The sequence below is a fragment of the Pezoporus wallicus genome, unplaced genomic scaffold (genome assembly GCF_028554395.1).
Source record: "Pezoporus wallicus isolate ANWC-B61680 ecotype Strahan unplaced genomic scaffold, APGP_CSIRO_Pwel_v1 scaffold_2146, whole genome shotgun sequence".
Classification (NCBI taxonomy): Eukaryota; Metazoa; Chordata; class Aves; order Psittaciformes; family Psittacidae; genus Pezoporus; species Pezoporus wallicus.
Window position 1 is genome coordinate 2,356,083 of NW_026639769.1, and position 18,508 is coordinate 2,374,590.

At 38.4% G+C, this 18,508-nt stretch overlaps 1 protein-coding gene across 1 annotated transcript in view; it reads right to left on the reverse strand.

Moving 5' to 3' along the window:
• KCNH5 (potassium voltage-gated channel subfamily H member 5) overlaps window positions 1–18,508 on the reverse strand; it is a 159,102-nt gene that overhangs the window by 91,587 nt on the left and 49,007 nt on the right. Inside the window, exon 7 of the mRNA XM_057416066.1 lies at window positions 6,751–7,180. Coding sequence (XP_057272049.1) covers window positions 6,751–7,180 — 430 coding nt within the window. The remainder of the gene's footprint in view (window positions 1–6,750; window positions 7,181–18,508) is intronic.

Sequence of the window (18,508 nt, forward strand, 5' to 3'; positions counted from 1 at the left end):
CGGCTGTTACCACTGACTTAGTCATACAGAAATCTTTACCCCTAATCTTCTAGGTATCTTGGCACTGTTTAAGAAACTTTCTTCAAGCTCTGAAATATCATGATATACTCACTTCAAAGACAGTGATGCACAGCTTTACTCCTGTTATTTCATCAGTGGGATACTGGTGACGAGGCCAAATGCCAGCAGGCCAGAACAAGACAGCTAGAAATACACTGAAATCAGCCCTTTTGGGAAAATCTTTGGCACCCTGTCTCAGTGTTCAAAATCACTATGGGTCAAGAAGTTCTTTACTGCAAGGCAATCCCAACATCAACATCTCCTCCTCCATTAGCCCTACTTCTCTCAGAAGTCCAACTGGAAACTAACAATCTCCTCTAGACAATCTCCACCATGTCTAAATAAAGTGCTCTGCCTTTGAAACATAGTTGTTAATGTACAGCTGAGTTTCAGGCTTTCCAGGTGGATGCATGATTGTGCAGAGAAGCAGGAGGGAATTAGCTGCACACAGAAGAGCTCATAGTTTAGAAGCACCTTTGTGCCTTCGTCTTCCTATCAGTAGGATTTATCAGGGCAGTTTTACTAAACTATGTGGTAGATTCACACTGCAATGTAGAAGACCATGAAGAAGTAAGAAGCTGTTTCATCCCTCCTTCAAGGGGCCAAATTCTGTAGGACATTCAAAACTAGGTCCAACCTGCAAGTGATCCCTCCAAGGTGAGCAGGCTGTCACCCAGCAATTCAGCCACTTCACACCAATTGCTGTGGAAGCATCCTGCACTCCACCTGCCTAATGCAGTTTGGGGGTTACATCTGTACCTGAAACAATTAAAATCTCGCTAGAGAGGCCATGCTCTTGATCAGAGAGACATGTTTCCATCCACTGTCTCACGTTATAAGAAACTATGAGGAACAGCACAAAACTGGTATAAGTCCTCTACTGCTGAAGAGGTCAAACCCATCTGCAGCTTCTGGACAGGCAGTGCAGAGCCGTGTCTCTCCCATAACCCACATCTCTGCAGAAAAAAGAAAACGCCCTTACATAGGACTGACTCCTGTAGGACACCCTTAGTGCAGAGCTGGATTTCAACCATAGCTAAACACTCAAGCCTATGAATTCCTATACATGTAAAGCCTTCTCACATCACTTTCTGTTGCTGTAGAAAATTATGATTTAATCTATGTTAACCACTTTTGCTAGAAGGTGCTATCTCACATATACATTTTCCTCGGGATCAAAAATTAAATCCTATGGACTCCTGGGATTGCTTGTCTGGAAGTCTGCCAGACAAGCATTCTCCTACAGTTGTACACTGTTTTGTCAGTGTGTGGGCTTAGCCACTGCTTAACAAATTTACTAGATAAACCTCCATGATTCATGCAAACAGCACTCAAGTGGCTAACTACTATATATTGACAGGGAACTGATGAATGTTACTTGAACAATGAAAGAACTCACTTGAATAATGAATTAGGTTTTGGCAGATCAATGGAGAAATGACTGGCAGTCTGTGGCAGTCCATGTCACAACTCCAAAGCAAAAGCTGAGCAGCAGCAAGGGGGGATACAATGAACAATCAGCAGCCTTTCAGCATCATTCGCTCAAAAGGGAGATTTTAGAACCAGAGGTGGCTCAGATGGCAGCATCTCACCTAATCTCAATAGGAAAGAAGGTGTCCTATTCTCTCTGTGTAGTAAATTGAAAAGCAGAGCAATCTATCAAGAGGAGCCCACCCATCCTCTCCTTCATCAGCTCTTCCCTGAACAGTAACAACATGGGGTCAAAGTGTCAGCACTGAGGTCCCTTTTCTTTTCCAACCTGCAAATTGTCAACATGGGTATTTTTAAGATGAAAACAAGAAGTCAGCATTTTAATCCATGAAATTAGAAACTGAGTTTTTTTAAATGCTGCCTTGAAATTGCTCCAATAGTTGGCAGAAATGACCAGTTTTTCCAGAGAAGGTATCCTGTACAATAACCACAACAAATTCTTCTGCTCATACACAAAAACAATTTGAATTAACAAGCCTGCCTTCATCATAATTTAAAACCACGTATTGAAAAATATTCTCTCTCTCTACAACCACCTCCTCAGAAATGTGGAAGTAAACAGAAGCCAAAGCAACTACACATATGAGATACAAGTATCTCCCCACAGAAAGAACAACAAAGCACCTTTTCTCAGCTCTTCAGAGAATTGATGGATGACTGAGGGATTCTTGTGGAACTTTCACATCCTGAGAAACAGTGAAGTATTCAGTGTACATTGACACTCCTGCCTTTGCTATCTTGTTCTGACCTTCCCTTGCAACAAGGATCACTGGAGCATTTCAGTGACCAATTGAACATATTAAATTTCTGTTGTTGCTTAGATGAAGTACACGCTTGGTAGGGCCCACTGAGCTGGACAAATAAACTCCTGTAAATGCCATATTTACGTGGCTAGACTGACTCTCCAATGTGCTCTGTGTCATTTCAGAGCAATTTCATTGCTGCACACAGACAGGGGCAAATTGATTGCTCCAGGTGACATAAGAAGCATGCAAAAGCGGGTGTTGTGGTTTAACCTGGCAGGCAGCTAAACACCACACAGCTGCTTGCTCACTCACCTCCCAGTGGGATGGGGGAGAGAATCACAAAAAAGATGAAACTCATGGGTTGAGATAAAGGCAGTTTAATAGAATGGACAAGGAAGTGAAAAGAATAATAACAAAGAGAAAACAATATACAGAAAAAGTGATGCAGAATGCAATTGCTCACCACCCACTGACTGACGCCCAACTAGACCCTGAGAAGCAGACTGACACCCTGCTAGCCAGATCCCTCCAGTTTTATTGTTCAGCATGACATCATATGGTATGGAATATTCATTTGGCCCGTTGGGGTCCTGGCTGTTTCCCCTCCCAACAGCTTGTGTATCCCCAGCCTACTCGCTGGCAGGGCACAAGAAGCTGAAAAGGCTATGACTTGGTGCAAGTGCTGCTCAGTGACAACTAAAACATCAGTGTGTTACCAACATTATTTTCATCCTAAATGCAGAGCACAGCACTGTACTAGCTGCTAGGAAGAAAATTAACTCTGTCCCAGCCAAAACCAGGACCCCGAGAAGCTGGCCACTTTGTTCGCAGTAGAATCACAGAGGGGAAGAAGACACACAGCAGTACACCAACTACTGTAATTTAAACAATCACACTCGTTTCTTCAGAAAGCCCCATCTCTCTTGAATTCTGCAAGCTACCTTCCCCAAAACGCCTCTTCCCTTTTACAGGTTCTCTGAACACTGAAGTCCTGTCTATGCTGAGTTACAAAGTAGTAATGGCGGACAAAGCAGAAGTATCTTTCTGGCTTCTTTCTTAATACATTCCTTTTTAGTTTTACATCTACATCTATGGCTGCAGAAGCCTAAAGCCTGCCTTTGGACTGAGCTAGAGCAACATGCAGCAACAGAGACAAATTCTTGCTGCAGGCTGTGAGCAGACAGAAGATAATGGAAGGTTTATAAGAAAGGTCCTTCCTGAGTGATAAATGATTCCTTGTCCTTTCAGAGGCTCTGATGGACATACCTATTTGTTCTGCTCTGCATAGAGAGGGGACAAAATGACCTATATCAACACAAAAGGAGCTATAGAAATCAGATTATCAATACATATTCAACAACTTTTTGCAGCACAATAGGTATTTAAGCAATAACCCTTGTAAAAGCCTTGCTCCCTTGTCATAGGGTGCTTTATGTTTGCTATTTTTAGCTTTTGAAGTGTCAAAAAGCTACACAAAAAATGTTGGTGAACAGCACTGGACACCAACAAAAAGCAAGTGAGGCAAAAAGAAATCTGAAGTAAGCTGCACAAGATGAGGTTAAGTTATTCAGAGAGCGATTTCTTGCAACACAGGTGATGTATTTCGGTCTAAATATCCTTCTCAATCCTGTCCTCGGTGAAAAACCAAGTGCCAAACTGCCAATCAAACTGAAAAGCATCCCCATTCATCTAGGTTTCCCTCACCACTGCCCTGCAACAAGCAATGCTTGATCAGCAGCTACAGATCTTAATTTAGCTATTTTTAACAAGTACACCATTTTGCAATCCTGCCCACCAGAAGGATTTGCAAATCTCTCCAAATACTCCTCCCTGGTCCTGATAACTTTGCCAGCATGAATAGGAAACTTGGGCTTGCAGAACAAGCTGCTGCTAGCTGACAACGCAATGAAGGTTTTCTTTTGTATCTGCAGTTTGCATGAGTAGGCAGCTGAGATTCTGATGAATTACTGTCTCTGATCTCAGTGTTAAGACTTTTTTTGGCACAGTCTGTTAGAAAAGGCATTGCCAATATCAACTATTGGTATTAGCAAACTTCTTCAGGAAAGGTACCAAAGGCATTTCACAGTCTCTCCTCTGCTTGCAACAGGACTGAGTTCAGGGACCAGAGGTTTTACTCATCGAACTGTAATGGAGTCTTGATGACCACTTATGTCAAAACACTGTTTCAAAAGAAAAACTGTAACGTCTTGTTTTGAAAACTCAATTTTCATTTTTCAGTTATACCTTTTCTTGGGGCCAAATCCTTTTCTCAACCTCACTGTGCCTGAGAAATTGCATTTTCCATTGGTTATTTGTGCCTCCCTGTCTGGTTTTGTGTCCACACTGTTGTTATGTTTTCAGCAGCTGGCATTGAAAAGCATATTTTTACAATCCTGCATGTCTGATCTCTTTGCAAAAATATTGCAAGCAACCCCTTTAGATTTCAAAAGCAGTCATTGTACTGTTGTGCATGAATTTAACATCTTCAGATCTTCATTGATAATTAATAATCGCTTCAACTAGTTGATCATAATTGAGCATTTTTACCCTTGCAAATGATAAAAAAAAGGTTTCTTCTGTCTGTAGCCTTACTGATGCCACAATGCTCTTCACCTCACTCACAAGAGAAGCCACATTATTCTGATGACGTTATTTTTATGCAATAAGCCACACAGTTGTCCTTTTGCCATGCTTCTTTAATTTTAGATTCCATTTTTGACTTTGCCCAAAAGCCTATAAACCTACTCACAGCTTCCCAACAACTAAGCTTACAGGTACCACTTACAATTTTGACATGTACATTTAATAATTTTTTAGGTAACACCTAAGAAAACTAAATCAGACAATGACACATACATAGATTGTTGTAAATGTCAACCTTAATACTGCTACGCGTATTCCTCATCTTTAACGTGTTTAAGAGATCAAAAAGCAAGAGAACAATCCACCTAGACCAAATACAGGGCAGGTTATAATCTCCACTTCTTTTTCACTTATTGAGGCCATGTATCTATTTTGGTTTGTTATTATTATTCATTATGTCTTTATGGCAATAATAATAAAAATAATAATAATAACAACAAGAACAAAAACAATAGTTAGGGCTCTCACCTTACCCTAAATCATTTACCACAGCTGCTTAGTTCCTCCTGTGGGGGTCTCCTTTGCAGGGCACAGAATTCCCCACAGAAGACAAGGCAAGTAAATATTAAATATTTAAAATGTGCTATATCCACTTTATTCTCCAAATCCCCAGCCTTCTGTAAATACCACAAAGCAGTTTCAACAAATGGCTAATCAGCACCTATAGGTTTTCTATGGCCTAACTGCAATAGCTCATTAATGCTGTAGCTTGGGGATTTGCTTTTATGGACTTTGAAATATTTTGCAACACATCAACCTATCGTGTAGATGCTGTTCAGCAGAAATTTCATTGCACCATGCTGCAAACAGAGTCCTTAAACTACAACCACTTTTTAAAAAAAGCATTTAAAAATCTAAACAAATAGCTTTAATCTGCTAAAGCTCTAGAAAGACTTCAGCAAGAAAACTTTTTATAGTTCAGTATTTCTCTGAGATGAGCTCAAAGTGTTAGCTGGGATAATTATCAGAGAGATTATGTAGGTTTTATTTTCAAAAGGTTTTGGTTGCTCTCTTTTTACATAATTGCTTAGTGCTTGCATGTAGCTCAGAAAACAAAAAGCATAAGAAAAATAAGAATTATTTATTTAACAGAAAAATAATTCTAAATGTTATGAACATTTTCAGCAGTGTTTACTATATTTTGAAGATTTCTGTTAATCTGGAGAGCTGCTCAGTGATCTGACCTTGGCAGCACATGAAATGAGAAATGTGCCTTACCACTATTGTTTCTAAACCATTTCAGTGGAGCTACAAAATAGCAGGAAGCAGAGAAAAGGTGCAACATAATGCCTAACTACTTCCTTCATTTCTAGCTTTGCTGGAGACAAAGGTCACCACACGCAGGATATAAAATCTGGCCTTGTAAGTCAAACCAGTGCCATAAAGTACACAATGACTGTATAGAATCACTAAACGTGTCAAGAATTGGCTAAAAACGCTTCAAACATTTCCAAATTCAAACATTTTGCAAATTTACAAGCAAAACTCAGTCAGCTGAATTTGAACATACATTGTAACTTCTAACCAAATTCCAGCCAAGACCTTTCAAAGTCATCTTTGAAGCATAGAGGCCCTGAACTCAATGTAAGATTGTCACTGGGCACACTTATGAACATATTACCCTTGCTCTCATAAACAATTTAAAAGCTACATAAACTACGTAATTTCATATCCTGTTTTCAGTAATTCCAAGTTCATTTCATGATTATTTATATGTACTTCAGATATTTTAGGATGTCAAGAAAGCTTACATCAAGTGTGCTATACCACCACCTTTTGCTTAAACACAATAAAAGGAAATTCTACTTACAGCCAACCATCATCATGGCCACTGAAAAAATCTTCTCTCCATCAGTCGTTGGTGCTATGTTTCCAAATCCTATTGTTGTAAGGCTTGTCATGGTAAAGTAGAGAGAGGATATGTACAAGGAGTCTTTACTGGGTCCTCCTTCCCACTGCCCTGAGCCAGTGGTGTTGTATCGATATGGTGTCCCGATACTCAGTGCCAACTGGTAGAGCCAGCTATCTGTTTTGATTGTATTAGTGACTTCATCAATAACTTCATAGTCCCCGATGCTGTACCATATGCAGGCTAGCCAGTGGGCCACCAGTCCAAATACACACACCAACAGCACCAGTACAGCAGCACCATATTCCAGATAATGGTCCAACTTCCTGGCAACTCGACCGAGTCGTAGCAGACGTACCACTTTTAGGGAGCTGAAGAGGCTACTGATCCCCTAGAAAAGAATAAAAATCATTATTTCATCTGAAATATCCTTGCTGGTTAACACAGAAGGCTGTATAGCAATTCCCGTATCTACTTTAAATCTTCCTATTCAATTTTTTCATGCCCCAGATGACAGAATACAAGATCAAACCCTCCTTCCCTCCAGTACTTTTGTCCTCATCAGGGTAAATCAAATTTGGCACTCGTTAGGTGGATAAATTACTTCATTCAAGCTCAGTCTTTCCACGTAACAGAAAAGTTCTGTGTAATCCAAAGTGAGAAATGGCGTGTTTCTTATAAAAAGGAGTTTATTGCAAAATGTTTGCCAGTTTGAAGTAATAAGATACTCTGTTTAGACCTCAAGGAGGAAGAGCAGTCACAGATGGAACTACACCATTCAAGTAGAGTCTTCTCAAACCTTCTCAGAGAACAGAATTCTATGAAATCTAAGCAGAGAATTGCTATTCTGGCCAAAACAAGGGTCCACCTACTTCAACAACCTTCAGCATTAACAGATGTTCCAGAGAAATGTCAGGAAGTAATTGTAATGGGTAACTACATAAAAATCTGTTTATTGTTACCCTCATCTACCAGAAAATAGCTGAGTAACCTCCTCTAGTCCAACAGTTTTTACCTCATACTATCTTTTACCAAAGCTAATATAACTCTGGATATTTCATTATTTATAAGAAGTCTCACTGAATATGGAACAAACATCTGTGGGCCCATCACCCTTCTTAGTAAGGGTTAATACAGACCACAAGGCACTTGCAAGGAAACCACATTCCTTTGCATATCAGATTAATTTTCTTTCTGATCAACAGCCATTGCAGAATTTTCCTAAATCAAGTATTTCTGGGGTGTTTTGGTTTTTTTTTTCACACATGATAAATGAAGTCTATAATTCTAAGTACAAATAAATAGAAATACAAATATTTAGGGAAAAGAAGCAGACGAATCATCCAAAAGTTAATAGAAACAGTGCAGAGGGAACAAGAAACATGTACACCCTCCTAAATGCACAAATGGTTTGCAGTGTGTTTTAATAGAGTTTATAGATGCAAAAAGAGATGAAAAACATGTTCCTGATCTATTGCAATCCCATGATATACTTAAATTGTGCATTCAATTAATGGCTTAAAATAAAAGGTTCTTTACAAACCTTTTTTTGGAAAGAAAGGTTTCTAATATAAAACATTCAGAAGCTGAAGACGTTTAATTTAAAGGAGAAATTAAGACATAGAAAGCAATGAGGCAAACATTCCTACTTATTGTGTCAAGATTAAATTGCCCTTTTCTATGCATCATTATCACATCAGTCTAGTCAAATACTGGCTAATAGTATTATCAAGCAGTAAAAGTCTGAAGTTTCTGGAGTTTTCCATACTAGAAAAACTTTCATGTCTTTTGCACCTCTGCTTTTTTTCACAACTTATGTTTGAAGGGTAATATACATCTGATATTTCTAGAGGTAATCTGTTCGACAAAGTTCTTGTATGCTTTTCAAATCCTGTTGGAATTTGTTTCAGATCCCCAAATCCTTCATAAATTGAAGTTTCATATTTGCATTCAAGCTCACATGATGCTCAATACCAATGGAGGAAAGCGGAATTTTCCCAATTTGATTTCTGTATTTTGCATTTACACGAGACACAGATCTCGTTTATAATTCTTGTTTCCACCTAAATATATATCTATTTATTTGCTTTGGGATAGATGCCTGCAAGGCACTCTGAACAGGAACTTGCCCAATAAATTAGGAAGTACCCTACAAAGTCCATTACACAATGGACAGGGGTCAATGTACTCCTGAATGAAGGTTACACCCCACAGAAACTGTATCTACATTACAAAAGAAAACTACAGAGTATTTTAATAGTGTATTTAATGAAATTATTCTGCCATGTGTTTCAGTGAATTAACACTGATTCTGCAAGTTTACAACTTGCTGTGAAATCAGAGGGAGAAAACAGCAGGGGGGGGTTTTTTGTAGGATCAGATCCTATTGCATTAGGAAATTATCAGATCCTAGATATGCATTATTTCGTATAATTTGACTCAAAAGAGTAACTATTCATTACCAAGATTAAGGCTAAGGAAGGAGTTAGAGACCTGGAATCTAAACTTGGGAGTCCCCTTTATTCACCCAGTAGTTCATGTTTGTCCCAGTGGCAAGGCTTACACTGCACTGTCTGCTACACAAACACAAACCAAGACAGCCTTTAAACAGGAGAGTTTACAGTCTGATGCTCTGTCCTCCGTCCATATTACATCTGTCTCTAAGTTACATGGGCAGTTTAGCAGCAAAGTCTGGGTGAGATTTTATGCTGTGATTGTTTTATTTCTTTTTCCTAAACACAATCACATGTATTATGCATAAAACAAAGAGAAATGTTTCATTTTAAATGACACTAAATGTTTTATTTCCAAAGATCAATTCATTTAAGCAAGTTTCACCATAAATCTTAAGGGGAGTTCAGTCTCACCCACTACTTTAAGGCTGAAAAATCAGAGAGATATTTGTTGAGTATTCACATTTCAAGTCTAATCTTGGAAAATATAAAGACAATATTTGAAGCTTTAAAAGCTATTCTATAAAACACTAACTAGCACATTCTAAATGAACATGTGATGCATTGCACTTTTTAAGTACTAGGTTGAGTCAAGCTAGTACCATTATACTTAAAAAAATTGTTTGATGTTAAATTCATATCTGGGAATGCACAGAGCACTGCCTAAGATTCGGCAACAATCTCTTTCGTGGAAATTATGTGAAAGATTAACTGCCTTGAATCATGTTTGGGCTATTAAGAAATTCAGTATTCTAAGTTCAAAAGATTGTTGTCTGCCTTTAATTTCATTTTTCTTATATTTCTTCTAAAGGATGAGCATCTGCTTTAACTGAAGTAACCTCAGTATTCAAGGAAAAGATAGATTATTAGAAATGTTGAAAGGAACATGTAATCCCATTTGATACTAGCATTGTGTAAATAATTCAAATTTTTGGACCTTATATGAAGGTCCTACCATCTGGGAGAACCATTTGTCACTCCATTGAGTATTTAGTAAATTTGGCCAACTGACAGTAATATCTGCTCTTCTGTGTTCTCTGACTGAGAATATTTCATTACGTTATGAACCATCCAATCCTGCCCCTTGAGGTTTTGGCTAATGTATTTGATCATGTCTTAATCAGATGAAGACATTCCACTTGCTTATCTTCAATCATCCCAGCTGCAGAAATCTTTTAACTGAAAGCCCGCCTACTCCAGAATATATTTTTTGTGGCAAGTTTGGAACCAAATTCCTAACTGATACACGTCATCGACTTAAGTGTTATAGGTACAAGCCACAGATGACTTTCCCAGTGACTTCAAAGGCCACTGGATCAGGAGAGGACACAAGCAGTAGCTCTGAACTAGCCCTTTTTATACAACTATTTCTATTTAGACAGCTGAAGCAACCACAAGGACAATGTCAAATTTATCCAGAAAGACATTTTTGACGAATGGGTATTCAACTTTGGAATTTAATTAGCCATCTGTGATTAAACAAAGCCAAACTTTATTGACATAAGTGCCTTGCAACTTGTGTTCTCAGATTCCCTTGATATACTAAGAAAGGAGAGTCAGTCTTAGAGTGGAGGCATAAGTTGATGACAGCACTTAGTCTGAAATGCAGAGGGATCACTCCTTCCTATTAAAATTACCCAAATCTTGCCATTTCAGATCCTAGATGTTATCATATTATCAAACTTTAGTCTTCCAGGATGAAAGAAGTGTGTAAGTTGTGTGTCTACACCTGGCTAAACTTTTCTGACCACAAGACTGAGAAAGACATTTCCTGCAATTGCAACATATGCCATGAGCACAGACCTCCGCACATCGAGCAAGAATAGGGAGCTAAATTCTCTTGTACTTAATGAATTTCTGGTACTGCAGGCAACAGGAAAGATGAAGCTGTCAAAGTCATGTTATATATGGGTCAAGAGCCAAACATGCAAGAGGATAAAGGGAACATTGTCACCAAAGGAAAATGAAAGTTAACAAGTGCAGGAAATCGTTGAAGTTAGTATGAGTGCCAGAGATGTCCTTGCAAACCAGAAAAGAGAGAGTGGAGTCTCTTCTACAGTAAAGCAGCAGAACAGCAGAGCTGCACCTTTTAAAAAGCCATTAAAGAATTAATCAGTTGCTTACTTGCTAATCTAATAAATTTTCTGCAGCAGGAATATATTGCATAGAAGTTTTAAAAAGTAAAATAAAACCAAAAACATCCATTACTTTCTATCATCTAAATACACTAAAATCTGCTTAGACCTCAAAATGAAATCCCGGTTTGCTGAAGTGGTAAATTTCATGCTTTTTTTTTTTTTTTTTTTAATTATTAAGAAAAAATGAGGTTTTAACTCTAGGAACTTTTTCAATTAGATTTTACTGCATGATTTTTCATTTATTTGTTGTTTGCTGTGGACACATAAGCAATAGTAACAAAAAAAAGAAACACACATTTTAAATGTGTTCTAAAACTGAAATCCTCCTGGCTCTTAACTGCATCATTTAACAGAAAGCACTGTCTCAGAAAAGCTCAGAGGAAAAAAAAAAGCAGAAGAATATTCACTGTGTTTTGATGCCCCGAACATTGTGGTTTTTAAGATTTTATGTAGTGGCCAAGAACCAGAGCTTGGAAACTTGCTATGAAATGCTGTAGGGCATGTTGCCACTGCAGTCAAAGGTGTGACTGCAGTATATACAGACCTCAAGCTAAATTTAAGCTAATATGCTTAGGGTTGCTAAATGCAGCAGTCACACTAATCTGCATATAACAAAACTAGCCATTAAAGCAATCAAATCCTCTGAGGAGTTTGTAGCCCAGGCTGAACTTTTTATTTCCATGCAAGAACAAAATGGTTTCATGTAAGCTGAGTTTGAGCACACCTGAACAAGACACAGACACGGCATGACTGAGCTCTACCTCCCCTGCTGGGGTGGGATTGATCTTACATAATGCTGCAGCCTTACAGCCAACTATTTGGTCTATGTGAAGAGTCAGCTTCACTCTGTGGCAAGTGAAGAAAGTGGCATGTCAGGAGAGTGATTCACCCAATCCATCTCAGACAGCTGGGGATGGGATGAATCACCTCCTGGAGCTCTCTCTCTCCCCTCCCCCTGAATACAAAGAAGCTAAAGCCTATCACTTACACAGCTTACAGGAGGAGAAATTAAACCCATCCTTAGAAACCTGGATAGCCTGGATCTGGGTAGCATCCAAACCTGTATTATGTTATTACTGAGATATATATTATAGAGATAGATATTATAGAGCACTGCCTCACAATGTGAGACTTATCTCTCTCGATATGAGCTTGGAGAATAACTGCTATTAATAACAGTAGACTGAGATTTGCTACAGATCTAATAGCATGCTTATTTCTTCACTGAATAGCCAATTACTCCACAGAAGGTGATGCTACACTACATTTAGTTTTGATGCAATTTTGCAGAAGTCCTCATTGGCTTGAAGAAGGAATTGAATCAGTTAATAAGGAACTATCACAAAGAAAACTGGATTTGGGTTCTTGATCACAAAAAAAGCAAGAGCTGTTACATTATAAGTGATAGTATACTGAGCTATAGACAATCACACGTGAAGACAACTGGACCATGAGAGATATTAGGGTCATACACCTGGCAGCAGAGAACACCTGAGTGTCCTTACAGCAAAACGTACAAAATTTCCAGAGGCTGTATCTCAAAGAAGGAGAAAAACTTGTAAAGCTGGCGTTATAATTGTGTAAGCAATCACCCAAAGGAAGAAAACAAAACCAGAGAACTGACAATCTGTAAGAAATAAACAATGGATCAACAGAAAGCTACACCTTAGAGGGTATAAAGAACAGAGATAAAGTGAGAATTGCCAAATGTCAGGTTGAACTTTTCCTTGTAAAGAACAAACACCCAAAGATTCTTCACATTCATAAATGAAAAAAAGAACAACAAAAGTAACCAAGCTGCAATGAAGTAAAAATAATCCAGGCTTGGGCTAAAAATCAATTAATTCTTAGCTTTAGTTTTCAAGGATTATGTTTATGTTTTCCAGAAAAGGTAATGCATCAAGAAGGAAATAAACAGATACATTACTTGAACAAATGTTAAGGGAAAGAGTAATTAGAAACTCTGAGATAAATCAAAATGCAATCAGTGTATAGGCTTTCTAAGCTTAGGTTAGCTGAGATCTAGCCAAGTTTTCCTGATAGCTTTCTTTGATAAAACACCCCATTTTCTAAATAAAATAAATGCAGTCTTTCAGAAATGCAAGGGGGGAAATTATTAGGAAGCACAAAAAAACAGGAACCACAATTAGGTGGTGTTGAGGGACAACAGGATAGCAAAATGGGAACCATTAAAAGGAAGTCTAGCAAGGGTTACAAATGTCACCTCTCAGCTTCTTTGTGAAGTACAGAGGAATATTACAGGATCACAAAATATGCTGATGGCACACCCTTGGAACACACTTTAAGTACAAAAAGTATCTGGGTGGGAATAAAGGAAAGTGCGATAAATCTTAATGATACAGTCTCAAGGCATCCATTACAGGGCAAATTAACAAAAACCTCTAGAACTAAAAAGATCTTTATCTGAAGATTATCGAGAAAAAGAAATATTTGGGTCTATGAGTTAATCCCACAGTGACACATAGTGATTCCACTCACAGAAGAGGTTAATGTAGTTCCAGGACAGATCAGTTGAGCGCTTTCACCATCAAGAGGAGAAAAACAAACCCCAATTACAAAGCCAAGATGAATTCCGTACTTGGAGTAATACATACTGCCCTAAAGAGATGTACTCTAACTTAGCTCCGCGCAAAGAGAGGCAGCTGGAATGGCCAAGAAAATTTTCGTTACATTTCATAAACAGGGTTTCTGGACAAGGTCAGTTTGCTTAGATTAAGGAAAGGAAAATAGGAGGGAGAGGGGAGGAACGCACACAGAAGGATAGACGTAACATGACTATTCTAAGAACATCGAGGAGATGAGATAAACATGAAGGCAAGAAAAGAAACATTTAACCTAGAAGGCTAGCACAAGGACACATGCACCAATTGCAAATTAAGACAGATTTGCAGACAACATGAGTTAAGGTGGATTTTGACCAGTTTATCAGAAGGGTCATGTGATGCATCTGCCCACCAAAGCCTGTGACTCAAGAGGTCCCCGTAAGTTTTACCTCTTTTTTTTTTTTTTTTTCCGGTTTTTGTTTTTATCCTCTGAAAAGTTGAAGTGAGGAAAATACAGTCTCACGGGAAGGATTTATCATCTCAATCCAAAATGTATTGTGGAAGGATCTGCATGTGAGCGCTAGTCACACTAGGATGTCATTACAGTCAATGGTGGGAAATAGGTATTTTAGGGCAGGGTGACTCCTCATACCTATTTTGGAGACAAGGAGCCATTCCCTGAATGTGCCTGTATCTCCTGTGGACTACACGTGGCCCTGTGTTTCATCAGATTAATCACATGTTAGTACATTTTGAAATACAGACCAAATACTTTATTTAAAAGAGCATGGACAGAACTTTCATTACATTTCTGTCATTAGAAGTAATTATAAAAACAATCAAACAAAGAAAACCATTAAAAAATCACCCAAATCACTTAGATGATTCTGTAAAGTCAAGGTATAGCTCAGCATTTGCTATTGAAGCAGTGAAAAAGGCACCAGTTTTGTAAACCTTGGCCAATCTTCTCTGAGCAGTTACTGCATGATGGTACACAGTGTAACAGGAAACACAGTACCTACAGATTTGGGGAACCAAAACAGTGAGTCTTGCCAACAAGAAGCAGGTGAGCCGTCTGGCACATATCCAGAAGATACTATTCTTTGCAGTGCAGGAGAACAATCCAGGAGGACGTACAGACTGTTTGAAATTTAACCAGCAAATCATTTCCAAAAGAAATTTTTGAGCTTAGCTACTTAAATAGAGCTTAGCTCTAAAATCCCTGGATAGCTCCTTAATGCTTCTTTACTGGAGTTACTGTTAAAATAAATCTTCCACCATATCTCAGAAACCCTTCTTTTTAGGTAAACAATTAATGTAATAAAGTTGCATAGTAACAAATCAAAATGAGAATAGAATGAGAAGAATAAAAAAGCAAAATTTCTGATTTATCACCACTGTAAGAATTTAATTTAGGGTTGCATCCAATTTATGTAAATCTACATTACATGGGAGTGAGGGACTTTGATTCTGCACAAGCTATCTAGATCCTGGGTCCAGACAGCAGCAGAGCCTATTTAATATTTGACCCTCCACCAGTGGTAGAAATGGGAGTAGACTGCAGTGAGCACAAAATCAAGTCTTTATAGTAAAATGAAAGCAAGTCAGAAGTCAGTTTTCTCATGCAGTTTCTGAAAGCACCTCTAAATTTATTGCTTCAGGTTTATCATTTTTTCCCCAGGAGGATGAGGAGATATTCTCCTCCCTCCCTCTTTTCTCCCCCCGTCCCCCAAAAAATGTCAATAAGCTATAACATTAGAAATAAACTTTGACTGAATCGTTTATGGCACAACTATACAATGTAATACATTTCAAATAGTGAATAACTGAGATTATAAAAAGAAGGGTGACTTCAAAATATTTCTTCTAGATTCAAGTTAAGTGGATGTGGCATCTTGTACTGTTAGTGCATCAGTGTGCCCAAGTGGGGGAAAAAAGAGGATGATATCATAAAATCCGGTAATTGTCACTTAGGGTAGCTGGATGGAAGATGAAATGGGAAGGGGAGGAAGGCGTATCACATTGGTTAGGACAGCTGCTGAACAGGAAACTGAACTTAGCCAGTAATTTAATGCCAGCAACTAACTACAAATTTCCTCTGCCTATATAGAAATAAAAAGAGAAGAAATATCTGGAGGAAGTAACCTAAGCCGCAGTGTTTCTGCAAGTACTTCTGGAAGGAACTACACATAACCCTGAGGCAAGGGGCAGATTTTACACAAACTCAGTCTTCAACAAAATACTCACACCAAGCTGCATGGCTGTTCTGCTAGTAAAACGTTGCTAATTCTGATATTAGCCATGCAGTTAGTTTCTCCAAGGCTATACCTTGGCTCCATTTTGTGCAGAGCAATTGCCCATCCCCAAGCTTGCGACTTTTCTTCCCATTTATGGCTGTGTTTAGCAATCTCTGTAACGTGGATTTGTGCTATTCCCATCAGCATTATTTCAGTGAATATATGACAGGATTACTTAATTTGCCTTATCTCCTTTGTAAGCCTTTCCCTCCTCTGCAAGCAACGGGATCACACAGGACTCAAAGCTTCCCTTGAAAGTACTCCACACACAATTTGCCCGAATTGGACTCCATCACTTAATACGGCTCTGACTAAAGATTTGTTTTTAATGGCTTGTACCCAACATCTGCTTCCCAGTAACACATACAGCACATTAAAAACAAAACCAAAAAAACCCACTGAGACATGTAATTACAGTTCAGTATGCATATTGCTCATGAGAGTGGTGTAACATCCCTGCATTGACTCTGGTTCAGGCCTTTCCTGTCACAAGTTGCCTCTCATATTAAGACGACATTCATGTGTCTCCACAGAGGAACCTGCAGAAACATCCCAGACCTTGCACAGCATTGAAAAATCTGGTAATTAAACAGTAGAAGAAACTGAATAAAAACTTAGCTTGAATAAAAGATATACACATGATACAATTCTGCAGTGCAATAGAGGTGGCAGGAGTGAGTAAGTGACAGGGATGAATAGAATCACATAATCATAGAATCACTGAATGGTTTGGGTTGGACAGGACCTTAAAGATCATATAGTTCCAACCCCCCCTGCCATGGGCAGGGACACCTTCCACTAGACCAGGTTGCTCAAAGCCCCATCCAGCCTGGCCTTGGACACTGTGGGCCATCTTTGGGTACTGGAGGGCTGGTATAATATATGCCTAAGGTGGATACATTTATATTTGGACATCATAACCAAGTCATTGTATTATTATATTTCAGTTTTCTGCACACTACAGCACAATGACAGCATTCTTCATATTTCATTGACATCTGACTGAATAACAAAGGGGAAAATGCCAGGTCCCAGGCTCAGCACGTCTATCATTATATTGCTAAGAGTTTTCATCATAACTTTAACACTTGGCTGTAGTAGGGATTTAGTTCTGGGTTTTTTTTTTCCTCCATGTCAGCCTCCTATATTTAAGAAAGGTAGCTAGCCATAGACTTCATTTCAGAGCCAAAGCCACATTCTAGGAAACCACTGATTCATCTTCACCTTGCATATGTCACTCAGTCTGGGGTCCATAAACCCATTTTCAAATATATCCTGAAAATAGAATTTTTGCAGTAGAGCACTGAAGATGTGAATATGGCTAAACTAGTTGCATCAGGTTTTGCTTGCTTTCAGTTTATAGACATTACTGTTTTAGTTACTATTGAGTGATGCAAAGAAGTTTCTGCCACTGCTGAAATAGATCGATAACAGTAATCAAAAGTAGATTACAAAGATTCCATGTCTTAATATGTCCTGCAGTGATCACTGAATTTTGAAGGCCAATTTTGAAGTCTTGCATTATTAAACTGTAGACATAGAACTCCAGTGTTTTAGGTCATTTAAATTTGTCTTCTTTCACTTCCAGCCACTAGCTCATGAAAACTAATTTTTGCAAAAAGGACAATCTTTTATACAACTTATTTGAAAACCATCCATTTGACTATCTGTATGTACACTCCTAACATCTGGTCCACTCACTGCAATATGTAATACTCGTTGCAGTATGTAATATTACTCCTCCAATATGCACATACGCCTGTGTCATGTCTGGTAGAGGTGAGATCAAGTTTCTAGATTTTGTTTCATTACAAACTCAGAAATTCATGAATCTCAGTGAAAACTCCCACACAAGAAGAAGGGAAAAGAAAAAAAAAAACAAAAACAAAAACAAAAACAAAAAAACAATAACAACAACAACAAAAAAAACACAAAAAACAATTCTTTTTTTCAAATAGGAAAGGTGAGGGAGGGGGTGTCAGCTGTATTTAAATGTATTTAACACTTAATTTGGGGAAGCACTTCCCATTTGGCCAAAACCTTGTTCATCTACCTAGTCCTGGGAATATTTACTTTATACACTAATTTACAAATGCTCAAATGCAGCCCTCAGCAGCACTGTATCAGCCTGCTTGTACTTGAATGTGAGTACCTGAGTCCCTTCCAGTTCCAGATACTCTACCAATTGCATGGGTCCATGGGACAAAAGTCAAGCACTTGCAAACATCCCGGAATATAAATCTATGCGTCTGGTTCCAAAGAGAGCT